Source organism: Lipomyces japonicus (genome assembly GCF_038497905.1).
Source record: "Lipomyces japonicus strain CBS 7319 unplaced genomic scaffold V1514scaffold_37, whole genome shotgun sequence".
Lineage (NCBI taxonomy): Eukaryota > Fungi > Ascomycota > Lipomycetes > Lipomycetales > Lipomycetaceae > Lipomyces > Lipomyces japonicus.
The window spans coordinates 13953-36714 of NW_027117849.1; the positions used below are offsets into that span (position 1 = coordinate 13953).

General features: G+C 47.1%; 15 protein-coding genes across 15 annotated transcripts; 9 read left to right on the forward strand and 6 right to left on the reverse strand.

The window, feature by feature from the left end:
• Window positions 1-109: 109 nt before the first annotated feature.
• On the forward strand, window positions 110-1376 carry V1514DRAFT_321449 (uncharacterized protein; the record flags this gene model as incomplete). The annotated part of the gene is made up of 5 exons (XM_066926051.1): window positions 110-304; window positions 397-679; window positions 754-873; window positions 925-1045; window positions 1142-1376. The coding sequence occupies 5 exons, from the start codon at window positions 110-112 to the stop codon at window positions 1374-1376; spliced, it is 954 nt and encodes a 317-aa protein (XP_066781920.1).
• Window positions 1377-1391: 15 nt separating this feature from the next.
• On the reverse strand, window positions 1392-3194 carry V1514DRAFT_334981 (uncharacterized protein). Its single transcript, XM_066928309.1, has one exon. The coding sequence runs from the start codon at window positions 2823-2825 to the stop codon at window positions 1482-1484; it is 1344 nt and encodes a 447-aa protein (XP_066781921.1). The 5' UTR covers window positions 2826-3194; the 3' UTR covers window positions 1392-1481.
• V1514DRAFT_334983 (cysteine alpha-hairpin motif superfamily) lies at window positions 3124-3835 on the forward strand. The gene is made up of 2 exons (XM_066928310.1): window positions 3124-3471; window positions 3547-3835. The coding sequence occupies exons 1-2, from the start codon at window positions 3390-3392 to the stop codon at window positions 3756-3758; spliced, it is 294 nt and encodes a 97-aa protein (XP_066781922.1). The 5' UTR covers window positions 3124-3389; the 3' UTR covers window positions 3759-3835.
• On the reverse strand, window positions 3740-5576 carry V1514DRAFT_334984 (glycosyl transferase). Its single transcript, XM_066928311.1, has one exon. The coding sequence runs from the start codon at window positions 5528-5530 to the stop codon at window positions 3842-3844; it is 1689 nt and encodes a 562-aa protein (XP_066781923.1). The 5' UTR covers window positions 5531-5576; the 3' UTR covers window positions 3740-3841.
• Window positions 5577-5703: 127 nt separating this feature from the next.
• V1514DRAFT_353671 (uncharacterized protein) lies at window positions 5704-6120 on the forward strand. Its single transcript, XM_066929552.1, has 2 exons — window positions 5704-5931; window positions 6017-6120. The coding sequence occupies exons 1-2, from the start codon at window positions 5741-5743 to the stop codon at window positions 6069-6071; spliced, it is 246 nt and encodes an 81-aa protein (XP_066781924.1). The 5' UTR covers window positions 5704-5740; the 3' UTR covers window positions 6072-6120.
• V1514DRAFT_334987 (protein transport protein SFT2) lies at window positions 6061-7115 on the reverse strand. The gene is made up of 5 exons (XM_066928312.1): window positions 6845-7115; window positions 6651-6771; window positions 6445-6595; window positions 6266-6378; window positions 6061-6193 (listed from the first exon to the last, which is right to left on the reverse strand). The coding sequence occupies exons 1-5, from the start codon at window positions 7080-7082 to the stop codon at window positions 6154-6156; spliced, it is 663 nt and encodes a 220-aa protein (XP_066781925.1). The 5' UTR covers window positions 7083-7115; the 3' UTR covers window positions 6061-6153.
• A 130-nt stretch (window positions 7116-7245) lies between these two features.
• V1514DRAFT_334990 (helix-loop-helix DNA-binding domain-containing protein) lies at window positions 7246-8939 on the forward strand. Its single transcript, XM_066928313.1, has one exon. It carries the CDS (start codon window positions 7301-7303, stop codon window positions 8642-8644), a length of 1344 nt encoding a protein of 447 aa, XP_066781926.1. The 5' UTR covers window positions 7246-7300; the 3' UTR covers window positions 8645-8939.
• Window positions 8940-9574: 635 nt separating this feature from the next.
• Window positions 9575-10413, reverse strand: V1514DRAFT_353675 (uncharacterized protein). Its single transcript, XM_066929553.1, has one exon. The coding sequence runs from the start codon at window positions 10384-10386 to the stop codon at window positions 9607-9609; it is 780 nt and encodes a 259-aa protein (XP_066781927.1). The 5' UTR covers window positions 10387-10413; the 3' UTR covers window positions 9575-9606.
• A 124-nt stretch (window positions 10414-10537) lies between these two features.
• On the forward strand, window positions 10538-11664 carry V1514DRAFT_353676 (uncharacterized protein). Its single transcript, XM_066929554.1, has one exon. The coding sequence runs from the start codon at window positions 10579-10581 to the stop codon at window positions 11593-11595; it is 1017 nt and encodes a 338-aa protein (XP_066781928.1). The 5' UTR covers window positions 10538-10578; the 3' UTR covers window positions 11596-11664.
• Window positions 11665-11826: 162 nt separating this feature from the next.
• Window positions 11827-13755, forward strand: V1514DRAFT_334995 (uncharacterized protein). Its single transcript, XM_066928314.1, has one exon. It carries the CDS (start codon window positions 11997-11999, stop codon window positions 13551-13553), a length of 1557 nt encoding a protein of 518 aa, XP_066781929.1. The 5' UTR covers window positions 11827-11996; the 3' UTR covers window positions 13554-13755.
• A 581-nt stretch (window positions 13756-14336) lies between these two features.
• On the forward strand, window positions 14337-15767 carry V1514DRAFT_334997 (uncharacterized protein). The gene has a single exon (XM_066928315.1). The coding sequence runs from the start codon at window positions 14467-14469 to the stop codon at window positions 15697-15699; it is 1233 nt and encodes a 410-aa protein (XP_066781930.1). The 5' UTR covers window positions 14337-14466; the 3' UTR covers window positions 15700-15767.
• Window positions 15752-16843, reverse strand: V1514DRAFT_344111 (uncharacterized protein; the record flags this gene model as incomplete). Its single annotated transcript, XM_066929172.1, has 1 exon — window positions 15752-16843. One exon carries the CDS (start codon window positions 16841-16843, stop codon window positions 15752-15754), a length of 1092 nt encoding a protein of 363 aa, XP_066781931.1.
• A 720-nt stretch (window positions 16844-17563) lies between these two features.
• V1514DRAFT_335004 (uncharacterized protein) lies at window positions 17564-18580 on the forward strand. Its single transcript, XM_066928316.1, has 5 exons — window positions 17564-17719; window positions 17807-17821; window positions 17909-18004; window positions 18081-18209; window positions 18280-18580. The coding sequence occupies exons 1-5, from the start codon at window positions 17682-17684 to the stop codon at window positions 18449-18451; spliced, it is 450 nt and encodes a 149-aa protein (XP_066781932.1). The 5' UTR covers window positions 17564-17681; the 3' UTR covers window positions 18452-18580.
• Window positions 18447-20726, reverse strand: V1514DRAFT_335011 (major facilitator superfamily domain-containing protein). The gene is made up of 3 exons (XM_066928317.1): window positions 20620-20726; window positions 19769-20556; window positions 18447-19706 (listed from the first exon to the last, which is right to left on the reverse strand). Exons 2-3 carry the CDS (start codon window positions 20263-20265, stop codon window positions 18524-18526), a joined length of 1680 nt encoding a protein of 559 aa, XP_066781933.1. The 5' UTR covers window positions 20266-20556; window positions 20620-20726; the 3' UTR covers window positions 18447-18523.
• V1514DRAFT_335015 (uncharacterized protein) lies at window positions 20633-22754 on the forward strand. Its single transcript, XM_066928318.1, has 2 exons — window positions 20633-20693; window positions 20762-22754. Exons 1-2 carry the CDS (start codon window positions 20661-20663, stop codon window positions 22562-22564), a joined length of 1836 nt encoding a protein of 611 aa, XP_066781934.1. The 5' UTR covers window positions 20633-20660; the 3' UTR covers window positions 22565-22754.
• Window positions 22755-22762: the final 8 nt, after the last annotated feature.

The following is a 22762-nucleotide window of genomic DNA, read 5'->3' on the forward strand; positions in this document are numbered from 1 at the left end:
TTGCGCGATAACAGAACAAAATCGAGAAACGCCCTAACCCACTATTGGAAAGAGATTCGCAACATTCAATGATGATTGTATCAAGTTTCTCAACTGAACTGTACTCTCAATGGACAAGGCAGCAGCGACCAAAAAAACGATATTCAAGTCTGTCGTGTACGGTGTCACAATCATGGCTGATATTGTGTTTAGTAACTTGCTTGTTTTTGTGCTCGACAAGTCATTAGCGTTCGTGATACCGAGTGATACCATGATCATCATCGTCACCGCGTCCGTGTGGGGTTATATCCATTATGTGTTTGAAGTATATACCTACCATGAAACGCCTATTAATCATTTGCAATATCTGTTTGAACAAGCATTATGGCTTATGTTTTATTCTAATTGTTGAAAAAGGTTGTCAATAAGATGCAAGTATCGTTCAGCGGTGACGTGTTGGAACCTGGCTCGGCTGCCGTGTTGGTATGCAACAAGCAATCACTGGCCGACTACGTCGTGTTACAAATTTTGGCCACCACGTATGGCATGCGAGGCCGGGTCAGGTTTTTGTGTTGGCGAGCCGTGTTTGCGCGACCTTCGTTGGCATGGCTGGCTGCTTCGGTTTGGGTCCGTCAGGATTGGACGTTTGATTTCGAACAATTGAATGACAAATTATCAAAGTTTTTCAAACCTGCTTATTGTATTAACCAGAGTTATTTTTTTTCTTATTTTTATTTTTATTTTTTTGGGAGATTAATAATAACTCAAATGAAGGGTTGGTAATGTTTCCAGAAACAGTGTCGTATGAGACTGAGATTTGGCAAGAACAAGTTCGGTATTGCCAATCTAACGGACTTCCTAAACTGGCGCATTTATTATATCCTAGATTTGAAGGTACACTATTAATTAACTATCATGATTTTTTTTTTTTTCATTTTATTCAAGCATTTTTCACATCAGCATTTGTGCCGATAATGAAGTACGTTAAGGAAAGGTCGGATATTAAATTTGTGTACGACGTCACGATCGTGTATCACAGAGCGGATGAAAAAAATCAGTCTCTAGGGTATTTATAAAGTTATTGATGTGCATGTTATTTGACAATGATGATGATGCCCATGATGATAATAATAATAATAATAATAATAAATAACTTTTCTAGCCTGTGGGACTTGATTCTTATGGCCGGTAATATGACTGAATGGGAAATCAACGTTAACGTGAAACGGATTCCAATCAACGAAGTAGGCCCAAACCGGCGCGGCATGGAACGATGGTTGGAAAAAACATGGGTGCGGAAGGACAAATTGCTTGATGGCGTCGCTCGCAAGGGCATGGCATTCAAAGGCTTGGGTTACGTGTATTTCCCGACTGATTACACGGACATGATGGAGTAATATGATTTGTTTACAGTTGTACAAGAAGTTCTTGTTTATTATTTATTATTATTGTTAGTAGCATTATTTAAATTATAATTTGCTGAAACAAGGTATGTGTGTGCATTATATCTTCAATGCTGCAATCTTGTCAGCCACTTCTTGATCGATTTCTTCTGATTCTTCTTGAGCCACTGGTTCTGCCTCTTGTTGAGCTGCTTGCTTAGATCCAGCGCCACGCTCAATCTCTTCCTCCTCTTCCTCCGCTTCTTCTTCCGCTTCACTCTCTTCCTCTTCTTCCTCGTCAGACTCTTCTTCCATGTCACTCAAATCATCAAGTTCACCAAACCCGCGATCTTCAAACAGCGCGTTCAACTTTGCCACCACCGGATGATCCTCAGAAAACTTGTTGCCGTTTAATTCCAACGTTTTCAATACCGGCAAGTTTGAATTAATCGCGTCGGCCAAGATTTTGACCCCGTTAGCTTCAATCTCGTTATATTGCAACCGCAAGATTTCCAATTTGCCAAACACGACATCACTATCCCTAAACGCGGTGGCCAAGATCTCGCCACCTCGTGAAGACAGCAAGCAATCACCGATACCCAACTCGACCAATTCTGGCGCCCATGATGGCAAAACCTGCGCCAGTGCTAACGCGCCCTTGGCCGTGAACGTGTTATCTTGCAAGTCAAGTTTTTGTAAATTTTTGGTTTGATTCAATCCTGTCGTGAGTAACAAGTCTATGCCATCTTGCCTGATGCCGTTCTGATACAACCTGATTTCCCTGATTTGATTATTTTTGGCAAAAGCCTGACTCCATGCTTGCATGCTGCCATTTTCAAGTCGATTGCGACCGCATACGACAGTCTCGAGCGGGCTTGCGGATACTTTTAACTTTGCATCAGCCAATTCGGACAACGCGGTGGCCACTTTCGCACCCGCCACCGGTCCGAACCCGTTGTTGGCCAAAATCAAATGCTGCAACGGCGTATGTTGAGACAAAAACTTGGCTAATGGGTCCACTGCTGCCAGGCCGAGCGCGTTATCGGAAAGATCGACTGTGTGTAACGATGATAGGTCAAGTAGGGCTGGTAACAAATGATCCAACGCTGCCGGGATCTCTTCACGCAAACGACCGGTGAAGATGTCTGCCAGATTTGCTGCTGCTAACGACGGTGCTACCGCTGTCGTCTTCGTTTTCGTCGTCGTCGTTTTGTTGTTGTTGTCCTTGTCCACGTTATTGTTAGATTCGTCTTTCTCTTGCTCATCATTCTGACCTGATGGCGACAACGATAACGATCGCAACGCACCAGCCAACGCGGCAGCAGCACCAACGCCAAACGTGTTGCCTGACAGATCGATGCGGGACACGGTAGGTCCTAATGATACCAACGCATCAACATGATCGGCCACGTCGTCTTCAGAATCAAGTTTGAGTGACCGACCGGCAAGTGAAAACACGGCCATTTTTTTCCTTTTTTGAAATTAATAATTTACTTTCTAATCCTTTATTTTTTGAGTGATTGAGTTTTTTTTTTTTGCAAGTTTGTTTAAAATTCTGCAAATTTGTATAAGTTAAACCTTGAGAAAAAAAAAAAATTAGATTTGTGTACTCCAAAACAAAAACAAAAACAAAAACCAAAAAGCTTGTTGGTAAATAGAGCGGAAACTAATTTCATGGTTCGTTAAGGTCACGTGATAAAACATGCAATAATAACCAATTCCAGTTCATGACATTGTGATATAAACCATTCAATCAAAAGACGTTTTAATAATTATATTAAGACCACCTTGGTCTTTGACTATATTTTTGCTTGCATTTACTGTGAATTATATCAGCTTGGTTGTTACGTTTGTGTCATGCCGGTCTTGTGCGCAATATAATTTACGTAATTTCTCGCTGACGTGAGCAAATTAATACAGATGTTACAATTGGCAGTTATTGCAAGAACTCCGGGGAAACACGAGATTTCGCAATAAGAAAAGACAAATCGTTGATTTTGTTAATACATAAAAGCCAAAAAAATAAAAATGTCTGCGGCCCTATCATCAAGTACTTCGTCACATCATGATGCTGCAGGCGCTGGGGCTTCGTGTCATCTTGAACCGGCAGGTGAGTTGGCTGGGCAGCAAATCCGGGACCCGGGACTACTTTACTAACATGAAATTTTGTTTTGCCCGTTCCTAGCTTCAACTCAGGTTGCCAATAATAATAATAATAATAATAATAATAATACGACGAGTGCGGCTAGCAGCAGGCCGAAGCCATGCTGCGTCTGTCTTGACGAGAAAGCTGCACGGGACGAGTGCATGCTGGCCTACCCTGACGGCCGAACTCAGTGCGCTAACTTGATCACTGGTTACAAGGCATGCATGAAAGGTTTCGGGTTCAACTTGTAATCTTGTTTTATACTTGTTTTCTTTGTATATGTACATAAAAAGAAAAAAATTTATAACTCTCTCTTTTTTTTTTCTTTTTTGCTTCATTCGTTGATGCCAAACGCGATCCGCCATAGTTGCACGTAATTCCAGGCAAGGAATCCAATGAAGCATGCACATGACGCGGTCAAATTTACCACTACCCATAAATCCGGCAACCGTGGCACCGGTACTGGCCATGCCTGCTGAGCTACGATCCAGGCCGCCATCAAGACGTACGACCCGACCACGAACCACCGTGCCGGCCAAACGGACGGCAACTGCTTGCTACAATGACACACGCCCATCAGCCAGTTCCATAAAAACCCGGCCACGGTGGCTTGCAATTGCAATCCGTCACGCCGAATTAACGGCCACAGACTGAACACGGCCACGTTGTTGACCCAGTAAATCACTGCCTGCTGGTCCCGGCCGCCTTGGTCGGCCAGTTGCAACGTGACCAAAACTAAAGGCACGAGCACGGTCTTCTCATGAACTTGAAACGAAAACAAAAAAAAAGCCCATGCCGTCGCGGTCACGGCCCAAATTAACACGGCCTTGCGCGGGCGCAGGAACGCAATCACGCAAGCCGGTGCGGACGCAGCCAAGGTGGCAGCCAGGCTGAGCCGTTGCAAGGCCGGTCCCGTGAAGCGCTGCCTGAGCTTGATCACCACGTTTGCCGCGCACCACACGTTGGCAACCTTGTCTTCCCACATGCCGCGTTCGAACGGGAAAATGCGCACGATGACTTGCCGCAGTTGGTCCCGCCACGTTGTCCATGAAGACGGTGGCGGCGACGAGAAACTTGAACTAAACACAATAGGACCCCATACGACTGCAAACGTGACCACGACCGTGACTGCCAAAGCGAAAAACCGGGGCAGGTTTGGCCGCGGGAACACGCACAGGCCCAGCAAGTATGCGAAAACTGGCAAGGCGTAGTACAGGGCCATTTGCTTGAACGACAATGCCAACACAAAAAAAGCGGCACCGAGCACGAGCCGGTCAGCAAGAATGTTTGCCAACGCTAACACGGCCAAGCCGATCATGACGCCGTTGTATTGGAAGTGACCATGGTCGATCACGACCAATGCTGGTTGCAATAACACGGCCGCGGCAGCAATGCTATGATGCAAGGCCGCCGACGACGACGGGGGCTTGCCAAACTTGATCTTCCACCGAATCATCATGGTCACGGCTGGCACGTAAACGATCAGGTCGCTGGCAATCACGGTCAACCGCATAAACGATTTGAGGTCCTCATGTTCAAATCCGCGTGAACTGTCGAGCGCGAACCATGACGGGTTACCTAGCAATCGGCTGCCACCAAAATAACCCAACAGCCAAGAATGATAAGCTGTCAATGGCGGATAATCTAGCCCCCAATATGATAAATCGTACCAATACCATTGACTGATGGGCAAATGCTTCGTGATTTCCATCCAATGCCGTTGAGCTTCAAAGTCGCCGTACATGGGCGCCGTGTGCATGCCCGAGTATGGGCCCAGGCCAACGCCAAGCCGGAATAACATTGCAATCATGACAATGACCCGGCGAGCAACCCATTGTGTTCGCGGTGCCTTGAATGCGGACAAAAACACGTTCAACGGGTAGTCATCGCAGTCGTTGGTTGTTGACTTTGCATTGGCAGCGGCAGCGGCAGGGTTAGAGCCAGAGGCGGCCACGTTGGCAACCACGCTGTCCTTCTCGGTATGGCATTTTGTGTCCGTCTCTAAAATGGTCGAATCCGTCATGAAATTTCTCTGGATTTAAATTTCTGGCAGATTTATTGGCAAGTTGGTTACCTTTCGCGGTTCCATACAATCTGGATCACATGTTAAGTCACAATATTGCGGCGCACGTCACAAACAACTTCCTAAAACAATACGTAATTCGATCAATCACCGACAATCATCGTTTTTACATAATTACATTATATTTCCATCACAACTACAAAGTAAACCATGACAGGTCAAGTCGAAGAGGCAGGTTATAACTCGCCATTGGCCAAGCAGTGGCATGACAAGCTTGTGGGTAAAACCATTGTTGACCGGCCTGTTGCTGCTGATAGCGAGTTTGCTGCATCTGATCTGCCTGGTGCGAGCCGGGTGCTGAGGCCAGGGTCATTGCAAACCATGGACTTCCGTCCAGAAAGGTGTGATATTAACAGTGTCCAGGAACTTTTAGACTACAAGTGCTAATTGAAGGTTTTTTTTTTTTTTTTTTTTTTTTCTGTTTAGAGTCAACGTCACGGTTGATGCTTCAGGCAAAGTGCAGCATGTGCGCACGGGGTAGATCCGTATATGAATCGATTAATTTTATTATTATACATACATAACGTGATATTTGAATACATAATGTATAATTATGTATTTTTCTACGTGTCCAGCCATGCGTTGACTCTACGAGTGCCAAGCCTGATTTTGTTTTTTTTTCCGGTCAGTGTTGACGATATCATGACATGTAGTTTTTAAAAAAAAAATACGTACCTGGACGCCACGCGGAGACCCTGGGTGCCAAACGGGAAGTAACTGACCGTGTACCATATGGCGGCAATTATTTGCACGACGCATGCCACCAGGGTCAGAACGTTCGATCGAAGCTGAAAAATTTAAAAACACGTTGTCAGCAAAATATGTAGTAACATATTCAAACGGGGATTGCATACAACGAGTGAGGATGTCATGGTTAAAATGATGGACCCAAAATAAGCAATCGTAAAGGGCAACCGTGAAGCCGAGATCAAGTGCAACGTGTAGTTAACTGGGCCTTGCAGGCATCCAAATGATATGACAAACAATAAAGATGCCAACGACCACCTGATGAACATGTTAAAAACTAATTAATCATGCAAGTAATGATTTAAACACTCACAAAAGCGCAAACTTGCGAGGCTTAAGAACCAACACCGGGAACAAAACAAAGCATAACACAAACAAGACCAACGCTGCGGCAAGGCACAAGCCGAAACAAATCAACCGGTCCCATCTAGATACTGAATTGGCCAAGTTACAACTGGTGGTTAGCCCCCACTGACACAAATTCGGACTGGTCCTCAACTCACGCACGTGCAAACCATGATGGCTCCTGCACGCCTCCAGTCGTTACGTTGTCGTTCTCTGATATGGGTAACTGCATGTACCTCGACGATGACGATGACTGGAACGGGTTAAGCTCTCGCAACGTGGTGCCGATTGCGGACAATGATATGCCGCCATCGCCAACAGGTTCCAAGTCGGGCTGTTGAACACTCCGACCTGTCCAACTATTCAACTGCTGCCTGAACGATGATTCTGCTCTTGACATTGCTTCCTATCGAAGTCGTCAACGATATACAGATTCATGATTGTTCTGGTCATGATTAGGGGGGATGGGGGGATTTAGCCCTTACCCCCAACATTTCCCCAAACCCCAGTTATTCAATGGATTATAGTGAGTTTACATTATTATTACGTATCTAGGATTGAACCATCGAATTCATTACAAGATTGGCAATACAATACATTATCGCATTCTAATACACAATGTCATATAATTCACCGGATTATATTAAACCAGATCCGGACGCTGCATCGCCATCATCTTCGACAGCAGCGGCGGCAGATTATTATTACCTGAACCTGCACCACAATCAGCAGCAGCAGCAACCAGGCCAAGCCAATCCGGATTTAATCTCGAGAAACATGTTGACTCGTGGGTTTAGCTCATTTGACGATAACAATCTTTCATCATCCATGATTCCGGAAGCTGATTTGCTTGACTTTGAAGGCCTGCAATCTCATGATGATGATAGCATCAATGACGGCGGTGGCGATTTCGGCCTGACCAACTCATTGCATGATGTCAAGCTCGGGTCCTATTTTTCGCCGCCTTCGTCGTCGTCGGCAAGATTCCCATCGCATGTGCAACAACAACAACAACATCATCATCAACAACAGAACCATGCGACATCGTCTTCACTAGACGATATCCGACCGCAGTCACACACGCAACGATTCTTATATGACAATGACTACGGCCGGAATGTTAACAACCAATCCGGCTTACAATCCATGAGCGTGCCAGACTCATCTTCATCATCTACGGCGGTGGCGGCGGCAAGTTGGAACACGCCGCCGGGATCGTTCGAGTACGCTTCGCCGCCGCAGTTGCCATTGTCGTCATCTTCATTATCATCCAGGCCGACCTTGACAGTATCTTCCTTGCCACAAGGCGTCGACCTGGACAAGCAGCAAATTCTCATGCTTGAAAAACGCCGGCGCAGGCGGGAATCTCATAATGCGGTCGAACGACGGCGCAGGGATAACATTAATGAAAAAATTCAGGAATTGGCATTACTTATTCCTGAACCGTTTCTTTCCGGTACCGGGTTTGCCAATGGCAGTGGTGGCGTGGGATCTGGCGTGAATAGCGGTAGTGTGGGCACTGATGGTGGTGACACGCCCGTGGCTGGCACGTCGGCAACGGGTGCGGGTACGACAGCCATGACGGCGGGTATTAATTCTGGCACGCCTATAACAGCAGCGTCGGCGGCAGCATTGGGGAAGGACGGTAAACCGAACAAGGGTATTATTTTGCGCAAGAGCGTGGATTATATTCGCCAATTGCAAGCCGTGTTGGAAGAACAACGGCGCAAGAACGAGGAACTTGAACGTCAGGTGACCCTACTTCAGCAACAACAACAACAACAACAACAACAACAAGAAGGATCGAGATCAACCATTGATGCATATGCTAATACGAATCGTAATGGCACTGCTAACGGTAACACCCGTGAGAAGGGCATATTTGATGATTTGGAATACGACGGCGCCGTGTTTCAATCATCACCGGCAGATAATGACCGGTATTCCATGGACTTGAGCTAATTAATATATATTTTGAGGTCAGAAGCAGGTGCAATAGGTGTTAATTGTAATTTTATATTGTAGAACTATTATTGTTTTATATTACTATTTAGTTTTTTTATCATTTTTATTTTTATTTTTATTTTATTTAATTTTTTTTTTGACTTGTTCTATTGGAGTTGAGATTGGGAAATATACCGGGGGTCATTGAGTAACGCGAAAAATGATATTCAAGATTAATATTGCAAAATCAGCGAATTAACACTTAAGGTCATTTAGTAATTAAGCAAATTTTATATAAATTAAAATCTGAAACTCAACGAATAACGCAATAAATAAAACAACCCGATTATAAAGGTTAGTAACAAAAAAAAATAGTTAATAGTTCACTATAATTTATAAAATTGAAATAACTAACTAAGCTAGTTAACTATTTCTGATTAGTAACAACTGATGTAACTTTGGAAGAGGGGGTTCGTTCGTTTAATTTGTATAAATGATAATTGAGATTTGATATACACAAGTCAATGTCGAAAACGAGTTCAAGTAGGCAATATTATTTAATTTTAAAGTAGTTTTGATAGATTATTGACGGCAAAAACAAAAAAAAAAAATAGCAGACAAAGATTTTGCAGCGCCTGCATCCCCGATCGACAACACGACGCCGATAGCCGGAGCGCCAGCACTGTTGCGAAAAACAGCCACCGCAGACGGCGTGCAATCGTCCGATGCCGAAGCAATAGTGGACGCGGTCGCATCGAAATGGAAATGGGACGACAAGCGGTTTGTTGACGACGCAAGTCGTGAGATTGGCAAGGTTGTGGATGTTAATGACCTGCCGAGCACGCTTAAAGATGATGATTTTGATGAACGGGATATGCGATAAGTGTCGTTTGAGTAAATTTTTTTTAAACAGTTGATAATGAAAATAATGGACCGTGTATATAATATCTCTTTAATTTTTTTTTAATTTATTTATTTGTTTATTTATTTATTGACAAGTTTTTAATATCGTCGGTCGAGGGTAAATCATCATCCTCCTTGTTACCTTGTAATCCCTTTTCGAAAATCTCCCTACCAGTCAACCTCTGCTCATCACCAACGACAGCATTTGTTGCCGCATTCTTGTTATGATGATCTTGCTTTTGTCGTTGCTGTTGTTCGGCACGGAACGCGCGATGCCATGCCAAAAATGATTCCCTCGTAACCGTGGTGCCTCTGAACTTTGCCTGCTCAAGTTCTTCTTCTTGCCGAATTGCTTCGTCACGAGCACGTTCGCGGTCAGCCTGACGGTCTTGCAATATTTGTTCGGCCAGGTCTTTAACTGCCGACGTGATTGCAAACACGGACGGCAGTCCCAAGTTTTCTTGAGCTTCGTCATTTGCCCGTGATAATAACTTGCTCGCATCGTTAGGTTTTTCTAGCGAGACCGGAATTGCGCTAATGTTGTCGCCTTCTTTCCCACCATTGTCATTGTCGTTTTCATTGTCATCGTCGTCGTCGTCGTCACTTTCGTCATTAATAATTTCACGTAGTTCTATATCAATTTCAGGCACGGTTTCAGGGTATGACTCTGAATACGTGATCTTGACCACGACTGCTTGTTGCTGTCGATGATGCCTTGATGGCAGCAGGTCATTATTTGCCGGTGGCTCGGGCACGAGCAATATTGTGAACTCCGTGTCGGAGATGACTGTCAACTCGTCCGGATACATGGATTGCAAGAGCTCGAGCTCCTGCTCCCTCTCCTCTGCTGGATCCATAATATATGTGATCTATATATATTTACTGTTGTACTTTTTGTTTTTTTTTTTAAATTGAGGTTTGAACTAAAATTGATATCAAACAGGCAGGGTAATTCAGGTAATGCGTTGGGATGAATATTTTTTTTTCTTTGACTTCTACTGTTGATTTAAAAAAAAAAAAATATTGCGGTCATAATACCGGCGTACAGAATGAGTTCAGAAGAAATTATAATACGAGCCCGGCAACTGATTAAAGAGCAAGATGCAAAATCAGCGGTTGGGGTGTTGACCGAGCTTGACTCGATCGAAACTAACGTGGCCGGGTTGGAAGCCCTGGCCGAAGCGTACATTGACCTCTCAGGCCGGGACGACAACGGCAATGATGACGACAACGTTAGCCGGGCGTATGAGTTATATGTGCGAGCAGCAGAGTTGGATCCACAGGGCACGCAAGGTACTGGTGCAGACAAGTTTTTATGGTTGGGACAACTGAGTGGCGGGCACGACGCGATCAAGTGGTTTCGTGTCGGATGCGACGTGCTGCGGCGGCAACTGGCAAGCGCCGGCGACGACGACAACAACAACAACAACAATAACAACAATTATGAGTCCAAAAAAAAAGAAGGCCAAAGCAAATTGTGTGACGTGCTAAACGCCAGTGTCGAAGTATGGATGACGGACCTGTGCATGGAACCGGAAGCTGAAGCCCGGTGCGAGGCGCTAGTGACGGAGGCATTGATGGTGGATTCTGCCCACGCGGACTCGTACGCCACGTTGGCGTCTGTCAGGCTCTCGCAGTCCCGACCAAGTGAAGCGCGCGTGGCCGTGCAAACCGCATGGGACCTGGCATCGTCGGCGTTGTCGTCGTCAACTTCAGCTGAAGAAGCAGTAGGCCGGATTGGCAGCCTGCACAAGCTGGCCCGGTTGGCGCTGGAAGTCGACCGTGCGGACGTGAGTGAGCAAGCCAGCCGGGCCGCGATCGGATTGGACGACCAAGTGGCCGAGTCATGGTACTTGCTTGGACTTTCCCTGCGAGAACTGGGCCGGGCGGCCGACGCGGCCGATGCCGGCGCCAGCGGATTGGAAGTCGTAGCTGACGACAGCCCGGACGTGCGCGACGCGTTGCAGGAGCTCGTGCTATTGGACCAGGGCGGCAATGAGAACGATGAGCCTGGCCAAGAACTTGACGACGACGCGGACCTGGAAGAGTGGATAGACGAGGATTGAGCGATGACGATGATGGATTTTTTTTTTTTTTGTATATAAGGGTAAAATACGGTTATCAATGGCACATAAACCCACTTTGAAACAAGCCCTAACCCGATGCACACATGACTAATCGCTTACGTGACGCGGGGAAATTTTTGCACCGCCACGGGCGAGCACATGGGTCCATATGGTTGGTACCTTGCAGCTGAGGCGCATGCATGCCTCGAATGCAAAATGCAAAATGCAAAAATGAGAAGTCCACGCATAGCATATCAATTCATCCCCCGAATTTCCGCGCGCAAAACGCAATTTATATATAGTTATAGATATATATATATATATATATATATATATGTAGGATACGTATATATGCATCTGTTTCGAATTTATTTACATCTATTTTCCATTTTTTTTTCATCATGTCTTCGTCCGTGCCGTTACTGTCTGACATGCGGAGGTCGAGCTCGTTCGTGGTAACCAACCGGCAATTGCGCAGGGTATTGCTTCGGCCGGCAGGTTCAATCTTGGTCGCAGTCTTGGTCGTGCTGGTTTTAATTCTGGCCGTGACCAGTGGCAATGATGTTAGCACCAGCCCGCCGTTGTCACCGTCACAGCAGCAAGAATTGATATTGCAACAACAGATTGCTCGCGAGTCATCATCACACGCCGCGTCTGCTGCAGGGCATGAATTTGTAGGAATTGCATATCCAGGCATGGCTGGCGCGCCGGTGCCACGGGGAGAAAGCCGGCAGTCTGACACGGCCGACACGTTTGCCCGGTTCGCAAACAAGCACGCATGCGCGGTGTCGTCGTTGGAAGTGCACCGGCCGTTCGAGCCGTTGTGTGATACGAAGAGCGAGTTACTGGCCGCCATGTCCGGCGGCGGCCGCATCGGCATGGATGCGCCATACATGCCTCGCGGCTGTGACATGCGGTGGTACGACAGGGACGAGGTATGCGGCATCATCAGCCGGTTCGATCGGGTCTTGTTTGTCGGCGACTCCATGATGCGACACGCCGTCGGCGCCTTGCACGTGCTCATGCGCGAGGACCTCGGGTTCGGCGCCGTCACGCAGTGGAATTTTAGGGTCGATGAAAAGCAGGCGTGCTTCTGTGACGGCCAGTTCGATACGTTGCGGTGCGCCGTGCAGGGCATTTTCAATTCTGACGACGTGGCCAAGTTCGATTTAAGCTCACTCAAATGCGACGCCAGGACAATCAACGTGCAAAACCACGTCGTGACTACGTACCCGCCAGCTGCGGCCGAGCTCGAAAATTTGGCCCAGTCACTGGCAGCAGCTGCGGCATCTTCATCAGGTTCAGACGGCGCCGCCGGTTCGGGCAAACCGGTCGCGCTTGTTTACAGTCAGGGCCATCACAACGACTTGGACGTGCAGGCCACGGCAGGGTGGCTAACTTCAATCGAGCGCACGATTTCGGAAGCCCTGCCCAGGCACGTGGGCCGGGCTCAGCTGTTTGTCACGCCGGGATCGGCCGGGCCCAACATGATTGACCAAGACGCGATCAAGCACGGCACCAAGGCATTACAATTATTCGAACACGGCATGGTTGACCTGCTGGCTGCCCGATCCGACATTGACGTGTTGGGTACATGGAATGCGACCGTGCAAACCACGTTACAAGATGGCAAGCATTTGGACCTGCGAGGAAACTTGCTCAAGATTATGATGATATTGAACTGGCTTGACCGGGCCGAGCCGGCACCTTCGATCCTGGCTGCGTCTGGGTTTAAGCCATTGGTGCCACCTGCCGCCAAAATTGACATCAAGCCTGAACAGCCGGCTGCACAATTGTCATCGCCTCCGTCACGGTCACCACTTGTTGCTGCCTCCGCTCGCGCTGCTGCTGCTTCTGGTGGTGGTGGTCCTGCACAAGCCGAAGCAAAGTCACCTGTGACGCCGTCTGTGGCTGATGCAACTTCCAGTGATTATGCCGCGCCTCCTCAGCGGGATTGAATTTTTATGCCGTTTTACAATTGCTATTTTTTTTTTATTCTTATTCTTGTTATTAGTAGTAATGTACGTTTAATGGAGCGTTATATGCAATGCGCATTGTCCTTTCCCCCATGCTGCCTGCTTGGTCAGCCGTGACTCAGCAGACCACAACTCCCGCGTATACAGGTTACGATGCCAGCATACATCGTCACATACATGGAAGAATTTTTTTTATATTGGCATGGTGACTGGGCATGTGCTAAATTTTTTTTGCAATCACGTTTATTGAATTACTCGTAGCCAACAAACAGAATCCTTGACCTTCGCCATGCAATGAGCAATTGGTGTATAAATAGAACACATGACGTCATGACGAACCGGAAAAAAAACCAAAATGCTGGTAAAAACCGTACCCTGAACGCATGTGCAGCTTAGTGATCTTTAGTTTTAGGGTCGGGGTAATTTCAAAAGCATGAAGTCGGTTGACCAGTTGGCCAAGGCTGTAGTAGCCAATAGCCAAGTTCCAACTGGTGAGATCAAGGCACTTTGAAAGACCAACGAAGTTATCTGAAAAGAGTCCGAGAGCTAAAAAGAATTTGCTTGCAAGATTCGGGACCCCTTACCGGCGAAAAAGTTAGCCGGATTTTAGTGGTCATCGGAACAGCGTAAGGCATGCGCATGCAAGGACTAATTTATCAGATTCCAGCTAGTTTTAATCAGTTTAAGCTGTTTTCGTAGGGTTGTGGGATGATAACATTAAGGGGACGGAGTTACGCAATTAATAACTTGCCTAACACATGTAGTTATTTGTAATCTAAAATGTCACGTAATAACTTAGGTCCCAGGACACAAGGCTTTTTTTTTTTTTGGGCCATTGTCATTGCAATTGATATTCTAACAAGATTTTAACAAAACCTGGTTTATATTCATCGTCATGACTAACGTTGTCCGTGGTGCAGAGAACGTGCCGTATTTCATTCCTGCTCAGGTGCCTGCTCCTGGCACGTTGCTGTCCGTCCCCGAGGGCAAGGAGGCGCCTCGCGTGTTCACGCCGCTCACGATCCGCAACGTGACGTTTCAAAACCGAGTATGGGTCTCACCCATGTGCCAGTATTCTTACACGAACGGATTGCTTAACGATTGGACGTTAGTGGCGATTGGTTCGTACGCGGTGCGCGGTGCGAGCCTGGTGATTGTGGAAGCATCCGCCGTGTCTCCGGAAGGCCGCATCACGCCCAACGATGCCGGCCTGTGGCATGACGATCATGTCGGCCCGTTGAAAAGAGTGGCTGATTTCGTGCACGCTCAAGGTGGCAAGATTGGCATTCAAATTGCGCATGCCGGTCGCAAGGCTTCGACGTTGGCACCGTGGTTGAGGCAGGACCCGTCCAAACCGGCCGCGTTCGCAACCGAAGGTGAAGCACTTGGGTTCCCGGCTGACGTGGTGGCACCGACCGCGGAAGCGTTTGCGATTGATGGCGCGTACGTGAGTCCGCGGGAATTAACCGTGGCGGAAATAAAATCGTTGGTGACCAAGTTTGCACAGGCAGCTGCCAGGGCGGTCAAGGCCGGCGTGGACGTGATTGAGATTCATGCCGCGCATGGGTACCTGTTGAACGAGTTTTTATCTCCAGCGGTTAACAAGCGCACGGATGAGTACGGTGGATCGTTTGAGAACCGGATCCGGTTTTTGACTGAAGTCGTGACCGCGATCAAGGCCGTGTTGCCCGAAAACGTGTTGTTGTTTGTGCGCACGTCGGCTTCGGACAGGGTCGAAGAAAATGAAGATGAGCAAGGCACTGCCGGGTGGACAAGCAAGGACACGGTTGAGTTGTTTAAGCTGTTGGCACCGTTAGGTGTCGACCTGGCAGACGTGTCATCCAGCGGCAACACGGCGAAGACCAGGGCGTGGGTGTACGAGCCTGCGTTTAACGCGCCGTTTGCGTTTGCGTTGCAACAGGCCAAGATCCCCGGATTGCATATCGCACCGGTTGGCGTGTTACATGACAAGGACGTGATTGAAAACACGTTGGCCAAGGGTGTCGATGCCGTGTTGGTCGGCCGCAAGTTCTCACACAATCCAAACCTTGTGCTCGACCTGGCTGCCGCGTATGGCGTCAAGGTGCAATGGCCGGTTCAGATCGGATACACGACTAGAAATGTTTGAATATAGAATTATATATATATATATATATATTTTTTGTTATAGAATTTTTACATTAGAATAAGTCATCAGTATCGTCGTAGTCATGGAATAGTAACACGTCGCCACTTAATTTGGTGCCCGCAATCACTCGTTCGATTCGCCTGTTCCGTTCAAGTTCTTCATCGTCAAGATCAATGTCGTTGTCATCCTTGTCATTGTCTTGTTCGTTATTATCATTATTATTGTCATTGTTATTATTATTGTTATTATTATTAATGATCCCGCGCACGCGCAATTCTTCATTGACCCGGTCCGCCGTGGTCAAGTCCAACAACGCATCGAGCAACCGGCCGTTTTCAGAATTTAATCTGGCCAGAATGTGACCAGAAGATGATTGCTTGACCAAGAGATCCTTATGATGACTCAAGACGGACTCGAACCGGATGCGTAACTTTTGATATTTTTTGCGATATGATTTGTAAGGTGGAAGTTTAGGCTGAGTTTCCTGACCGGACTGCTGCTGCTGCTGCTGCTGTTGCTGCTGCTGAGGTTTCTTGGGTGGCTTACTCTTGATTGACTTTGTCTTGACGGTCTTGCTGGTTTGGCTTAATTTGCCGTTGGTTTTGTCGATGGTAATCTTGCTGTTGCTATTCGCGTTCGCATTGGGTTCGGTTATGATTACATCGTCGTCGTCATCGTCGTCATTGTTAACGTCTTTGTCTTCGTTTATTTGCTCTTGATCCTGAACTCGCTCGAGCTCTTCCACTTCATCGTCTTCATCTTCAACATCATCATCATAATCAACTTCTTCCTCTTCTTCTTCTTCGTCTTCTTGTTCTTCTTCTTGTTCTTCTACTTCTTCTTCCACTTCTTCCTCTTCGTCCTCATCTTCCTCATCTTCCTCTTCCTCGTCATCCTCATCCTTATCTTCCTCTTCCGCTTCCTCATCCTCTTCCTCTTCCTCTTCCTCTTCCTCTTCTTCTTCTTCTTCTTCTTCTTCTTCTTCTTCTTCTTCTTCTTCATCGTCTTTTTCATCGTCTTTTTCATCATCTTTTTCAATTTCAGCATCTGGCCTCGGCAGCCGCATCTCGTTTGCGATTGTTATGGTATCCGCCATGACCTGATTGTCATGTAAGGTCGTGCTTGCAGCATGTGCAGGGAACATCAGAATATTATTAGCATGCACAATAAATTGCTCCTTTTCCTTTTTCACCTAACCCGCATCGGCTCCATACAACTCACTACATTGACTTTTAAATAAATTTTGATGGAAAAAGAAATAAAAAAATAAAATAAAATCTATTTGCAATTTACAACACAAAACAGTAGACTACATTCTCAATTATACGATATTCAATCCTTATGGTGTTGCGCATTACCTATATAATAACAATTGAAAAGACGGGTTAGTTTAAAAACTAAACAAAATAAAGTGAATGCGCTCTACATATATATATATGTTGTCAATTTGGCAAATCAGAATATGCACAAACCAAAAATCAGACTATTTGTAATAAAAGATCTTCAAATGTGTTTGCAGATAATGTAGATAAGTTTTTTAAAAAAAAAATCATCATTTGAAGTTTGGCATTATTCGATGCAAAAAAGAAAGAGACACGCACACACATATCTATATATATATAAATATATATATATATATTTAACATACCTTTATTTTAATTCAAAGACTACTATATGGGTATCAATAAAAGCTCAACGACATCGAATTGAATTGAATCTTGGAAAGCCATTTAAAAAAAAAAAAAAAAAAAAAAAGATTTTGCTCAATCTGGCTGTTTTATACAAGCTCGTGACATTAGCCGGGTAACATGTATGACGCGTGTTGTGCAACCCGCAATTTGGCAAATGCAACGAACCTTCCAATCCAAAGGCAATTCATTAATTCGACCGATTGCTAAATTTGTGTTTTTTTTTATGCTTTGCTAGATTATTATAAACTTGAATTTTTTATAATTTACAAACTCGATTTCTCCGATTTGGTCATGGCTCTTGGGGACGAACTCAGGACTCGCAATTTCAGGTAAAACAAAACACAAACACAAACAGGCCAACAATTGTCGGGCTTGTATCGTTAGTTCTGTGCTTACCGTGAATAAAAAAATTACAGCATATACGGTCAATGGTAAATAAGAAGAAAAAAAAATAATATTTCACGTTAAAAGTTGTGGTTTGGAAACGGGAGTTAACGCAAGGAAATTGTGCATCCCAGGACCGGCATAATATCGATCGTTATCTGCGTCGCGGTCGGCATCGCCACCATTTTTTCATTCAATCTCGGGCTCATTATTTTCTCTGGTGTTTGCATGTGCGGTTTTTTAATCAAATCAAGTTTGGGTTGTTTCTTTGAACTAACTTTTTTCTGTTTTAATGCGGATCCAAAGTGCGGAGGGACTCGTGCTCGTGTTTGTGGAGATCCCGTTTTTGCTTCGCATCTGCCCAATCTCGGAGCGGTTTGCCGAGTTTATTCGCAGGTTTAACAATAACTGGCCTAGAGCTGCATTTTATCTTGCGTGAGTGTTTTAAGAAAAATAAATAAATAAATAAAATTCGTGCGTGTGCTAACAGTTTGGTTAACAAAAGGCTGGCGTTGGTGCAATGGTTCACGTTGTTTATTCGTGGCTCGGCCTTGATCGCGGCTGCCGTGTTTTTGACCATTGCCAGTGCGTTTTATGCGATCGCGGCTGTCCGAGGTCAATTGTTTACGTCGTCGGCTACGCTGGGTGGAACCGGGTTGGCACAACAAATTATATGATTAAAATGGTTTGATTTGAAATTATACATTATATATATCTATATTTAAAAAAAAAAAAATACTTCCATTTTTTTAATTGGCAAACCGCGATTTGGCACGCATGAGCTCACCGGACCGGTAAAATAATACAGGCAATAACATCATGATCACGCCGACGGCGGCCAGGATGGTGGAACCGTATCCAACCGGGAATTTTGACGGTCCCAAGTTTGTAAACATGTGACTGGCAAATAACGGGAACACGGAAGCCAGACACGACCTGAAAAAAGCGTTGCCGGCAAAGACGCTGGCCAGAAATCGAGGGTATGACATGCCCAAGTAATTAAACACGACTTGGAAAACCACAAAGCCGCCAAGCATGAACGTGCCCGATGCCACGATGGGCACGATCCAATGGATATCAGCCGAACTTGTCCAGCCGAAAAATAATAACGCCAACGGGATGATTGGTGAAAAATAAAAACTCAGCTTGAACAAAACTTCTGGCCTGGCGCCACGCATGAGTTGCGGCATGACGAACGTTTTAAACAGCAAGCAGTACAAGGCGCCGACAATGTTGCAACCAATCACGATGCCCAGGTATGTTAGTCCGGATTCGATCAAATTAAAATGATGAATTTGTTCAAACACGATCGGAAAGGCTTCGAACCAGGTGTAGAGAACCGCGTAAATAAACGCCGTGTACAGGTTCAACAACACGACCGGCGGTTCCACGGTCAAGATCACGAACGGCCGGACAAGGTTGTTGTACACCATCTGTCGTGCGGTCATGTGAGAAAATTCAATCTCGCCAGCGGTGTAAAATTTCTCATTGCCGTACCGCTTGCGCAAGCGGCGGGCGCGGCGGTGCAAGATCGTGGCCGGGTTGGTCTCGGGCAAGGTGAAAAAAAGGAGGATGAAACTGGCACCGGAAATCCACATCAAGCACCAAAAAGTCCATCGCCAGTTTTTAACTTGCGCAAACACGCCACCGAGTAAAGGACCGAACGCGGGACCTCCAGACCCGCTGGCACCCCATACGGCGATGCCATAGGGCAAATGTTGAGGCAGCAAGATGTCACCGATTGATGCACCACATGTGGCCAACGCTGGAGACGAGAAAAACCCGGCAAAGAATCTGGCGACGATCAAGCCACCGATCGATCGGGTTAATGCGGACGGTATTTGAAGAATGACAAACAAGAGCAATGTCGGGATGTAGACCATGTTGCGGCCGACGGCTGGAATTTCCGACAAGGGGGCCAACACCATTGGCCTTGTCTGGTGTTAGAACAAAGAACATTTTTTTACGTATCCATCGAAACAATTTGAACATACCCAATGCCGTAGCCAATCACGTATAGTGTCAGCGGCAACGCAGCCACGACGGCGCTGACCTGAAACTCTTCCATCAACTCTGTAATTCCGGGCGTGTAGATGGACGAGCCCATGTACACGGACACGGTGAGCACGCAAAACATGGCCAACGTGTACATCTTGCGACCGGACGACCAGTTCTGAGGATTTTCCGGATCGTCGGGACCGTACCATGTCACCAAATCTGGATCCTTGTGGCCAGCGGCAGCGTCCGCGGCAGCTTCCGTGTCTGCGGCCGCGGCAGTTTTCTCCACGTCGGCAGCAGTTGAGGATGATAATGAGGACCGTGACAAGGTCTTTTCAACAGTTTCGGATGGCGACGACGCGTCGGTCGAGGGTATTTGAGTTGGCAAGGGCAGAACAAAGTCCGGCCTCTCGTCCACGTATTGCATCAGCCTGCCGCCGGACGCGTAGTGGACAATCTCGCCAAAAAAGCTGTATCTCAAGGTATCACCCATGATTGCAAGTAACGATAATAAATGCAGCTGGTGCGATAATTGCAAACCATCAGGCCGAACCAGGAAGCCGGCGCTGATTTATAGCTGCTGGCGCCTTGCTCGGTCTCGGCGACCGATCTCCGGCGACCGGTGGCGACGCACCACCGAGCGGCCTGCGAGCCGGCACTGCGAACCGAATGGCAGGCTGGCATCGATAGGCTGGCTGACTTGGCTGACTGGCTGAATTGGCTGTCTGTTGTGGTTGCTAATCGCCAGCAGTGTGAGTCATTAGGTTGGGCGGTGGAAACGTCGCTAGAAGAAATAAAATAAGTGAGTAATACTTTTTACAACTCACTGATGTAATCAATGCCTTACTTTCCTTTACTTACAACTGACCATCCATCTGGTGATTGCAGATGCCTCCTCGCCACTTCATTCCTCGCAAGCCTGTACGTTGACCGTTTCCATTTACCTTCACCGTGCGTTGTTATTTTTAACTCTTCAAAAAAAAAAAAAGCCTGCAGACAGCACATCGTCGTCGTCCTCGGGCAAGGTTTCCGCGTTCGACCGCGCGAAGCAACAGGAGCAGCAACGACGGCACCAGCAAGACCAAGAGACCAGGGCAGCATATGACGATTTTGTCAAGAGCTTTGATCCCGTTGGTCGGCATGATCATGATCAACAACGACATTCATCGTCATCCTGGGCCAGGTCGGGGTTCAAATCGAGGCACCATCAGCGGGCGAACGACGTGCCGTCACGGCCGCCCGTGCCAGCAACCACCGATACCGCTGTTGCCGTTGACAGGCTACTAAGTACCCGTCCGGATGAGCTGTCTGAGTTCGACGACAGGACGGTCTACATCAGAGGAGTGGCGGCCGAATCCGTCCTGCAACCGTACTTGGCCATGTCGTCAACTACTCACGTTGGCTACGATTGGCCCGCGCCTGACCTGTTGCGCGTCCGGTTTCGGAATCATGATCAGGCGGTTGATTTTAATCGTGAGATCAATGGCAAGTATGGCGGCGATGGCATGCGCATCGCCAGCGCGGTTGGCAGGCAACCACCACCTTCGGCTACCGCGCCCGCGCTGTCTTCCGGGCATGGTGTTGCAACACATCATCATTTATCGGCCGGCCCGTTTGGTGCCCGGCTGGCCACTCGCCATGGAGGCCATCACTACGGCAAAGTAGCGCCTCCTGAATCATCATCATCTGCACCACCACCAACAACAACATCAACATCAACTCTCGACACCACCGTCGTCACAGTGCGATACCCAACCACGGCCGGCCGCATGCGCATGATCCATGCCATGGTTGAGCACGTATTTAATCATGGGCCCGAATTTGAAGCCGCAATCATGGCCCGCGAACGGTTTAACCCTGAATTCGCGTTCTTGTTTGATCAATCCCTGCCTGATGCAGTGTATTACCGGTGGAAGCTATGGAGCCTGGCCAGCGGCGAACCAGTCGATCGATGGGACTTTAAGCCGGCGGAATCGATATTTCGTGACAGGATCGTGTGGCAGCCGCCGCGACCGTTGCCGTCCGTAGCTGACGAGATTGACCGGCTTGATGACGACGAAAATGACGAAGATAACGGCCGCGACCGCGACCGCGACGCCGCCGTTCGCGAGTGGCTTGGTCCGGTAGCCCACTTGCACCTGGTCGTGCTGCTGCAGCACGTGTCAATGCGCAGGGGTGCCATTGCAAGGGTCATGGCTTTCGCAATCAAGCACGCCTACGCAGCCGAAGAAATTGTGAAAGTCATGTGCAAGAGCATTATCGTCAACTCGTCGTCCACGACACCGCAGGTTCGGATCGCCAGGTTGTGGTCGGTCGGTGACGTGTTATATAATTCCGGCATGGGCTTGGCTAACAAAGGGGTTTGGAAATATCGGCCGCTGTTTCAAGACCAATTAATATCCGTGTTTGCCGGCTTACGGCAGGTCATGATGGCCCAGTTCGAACACGGCGGCAGGATCAGGGCCGATAATTTTAAGCGCCAGGTTTTGGCCGTCGTGTCGGTTTGGGAGGGATGGAACGTGTTTACGCATGCCGCATTGGAATTGATGACTACGGAGTTTGTCGGTAAGCAACCGGCTGAACCGCAACAATCTGCAACTAAACCTGCAGCGGACATGAGCCCGGCTGTGTCGGCCGAGGTTAGTAATGGGCGGTGGAAAAAGGTCGAAAAGTCAACACCGTTTGCACCTGTCGTGTCCGTTGCTGTTGTGCACGACGCGGCGGATCTTGAAAAATTGATTGATTTGGAACTTGACGGTGAGCCATTGAGTTCAAGCGATGACGAGCAGTAGATGACCCGTTGTAATCATGTGTATTTTGATAGTTAATTTTATTATTAACCTTTAGAGCTATTCCCGCATCGATTTTGATAATTATTATTGTAGCAACGTGGTACTTTTGGATCGCAAGTAGGCTCAGTTTTTTTTTTTTTTTTCTTGTCCGGTAAATTTTGTCGATCTTTATAGTTGTCAATGAATGTTTAAAAGTTG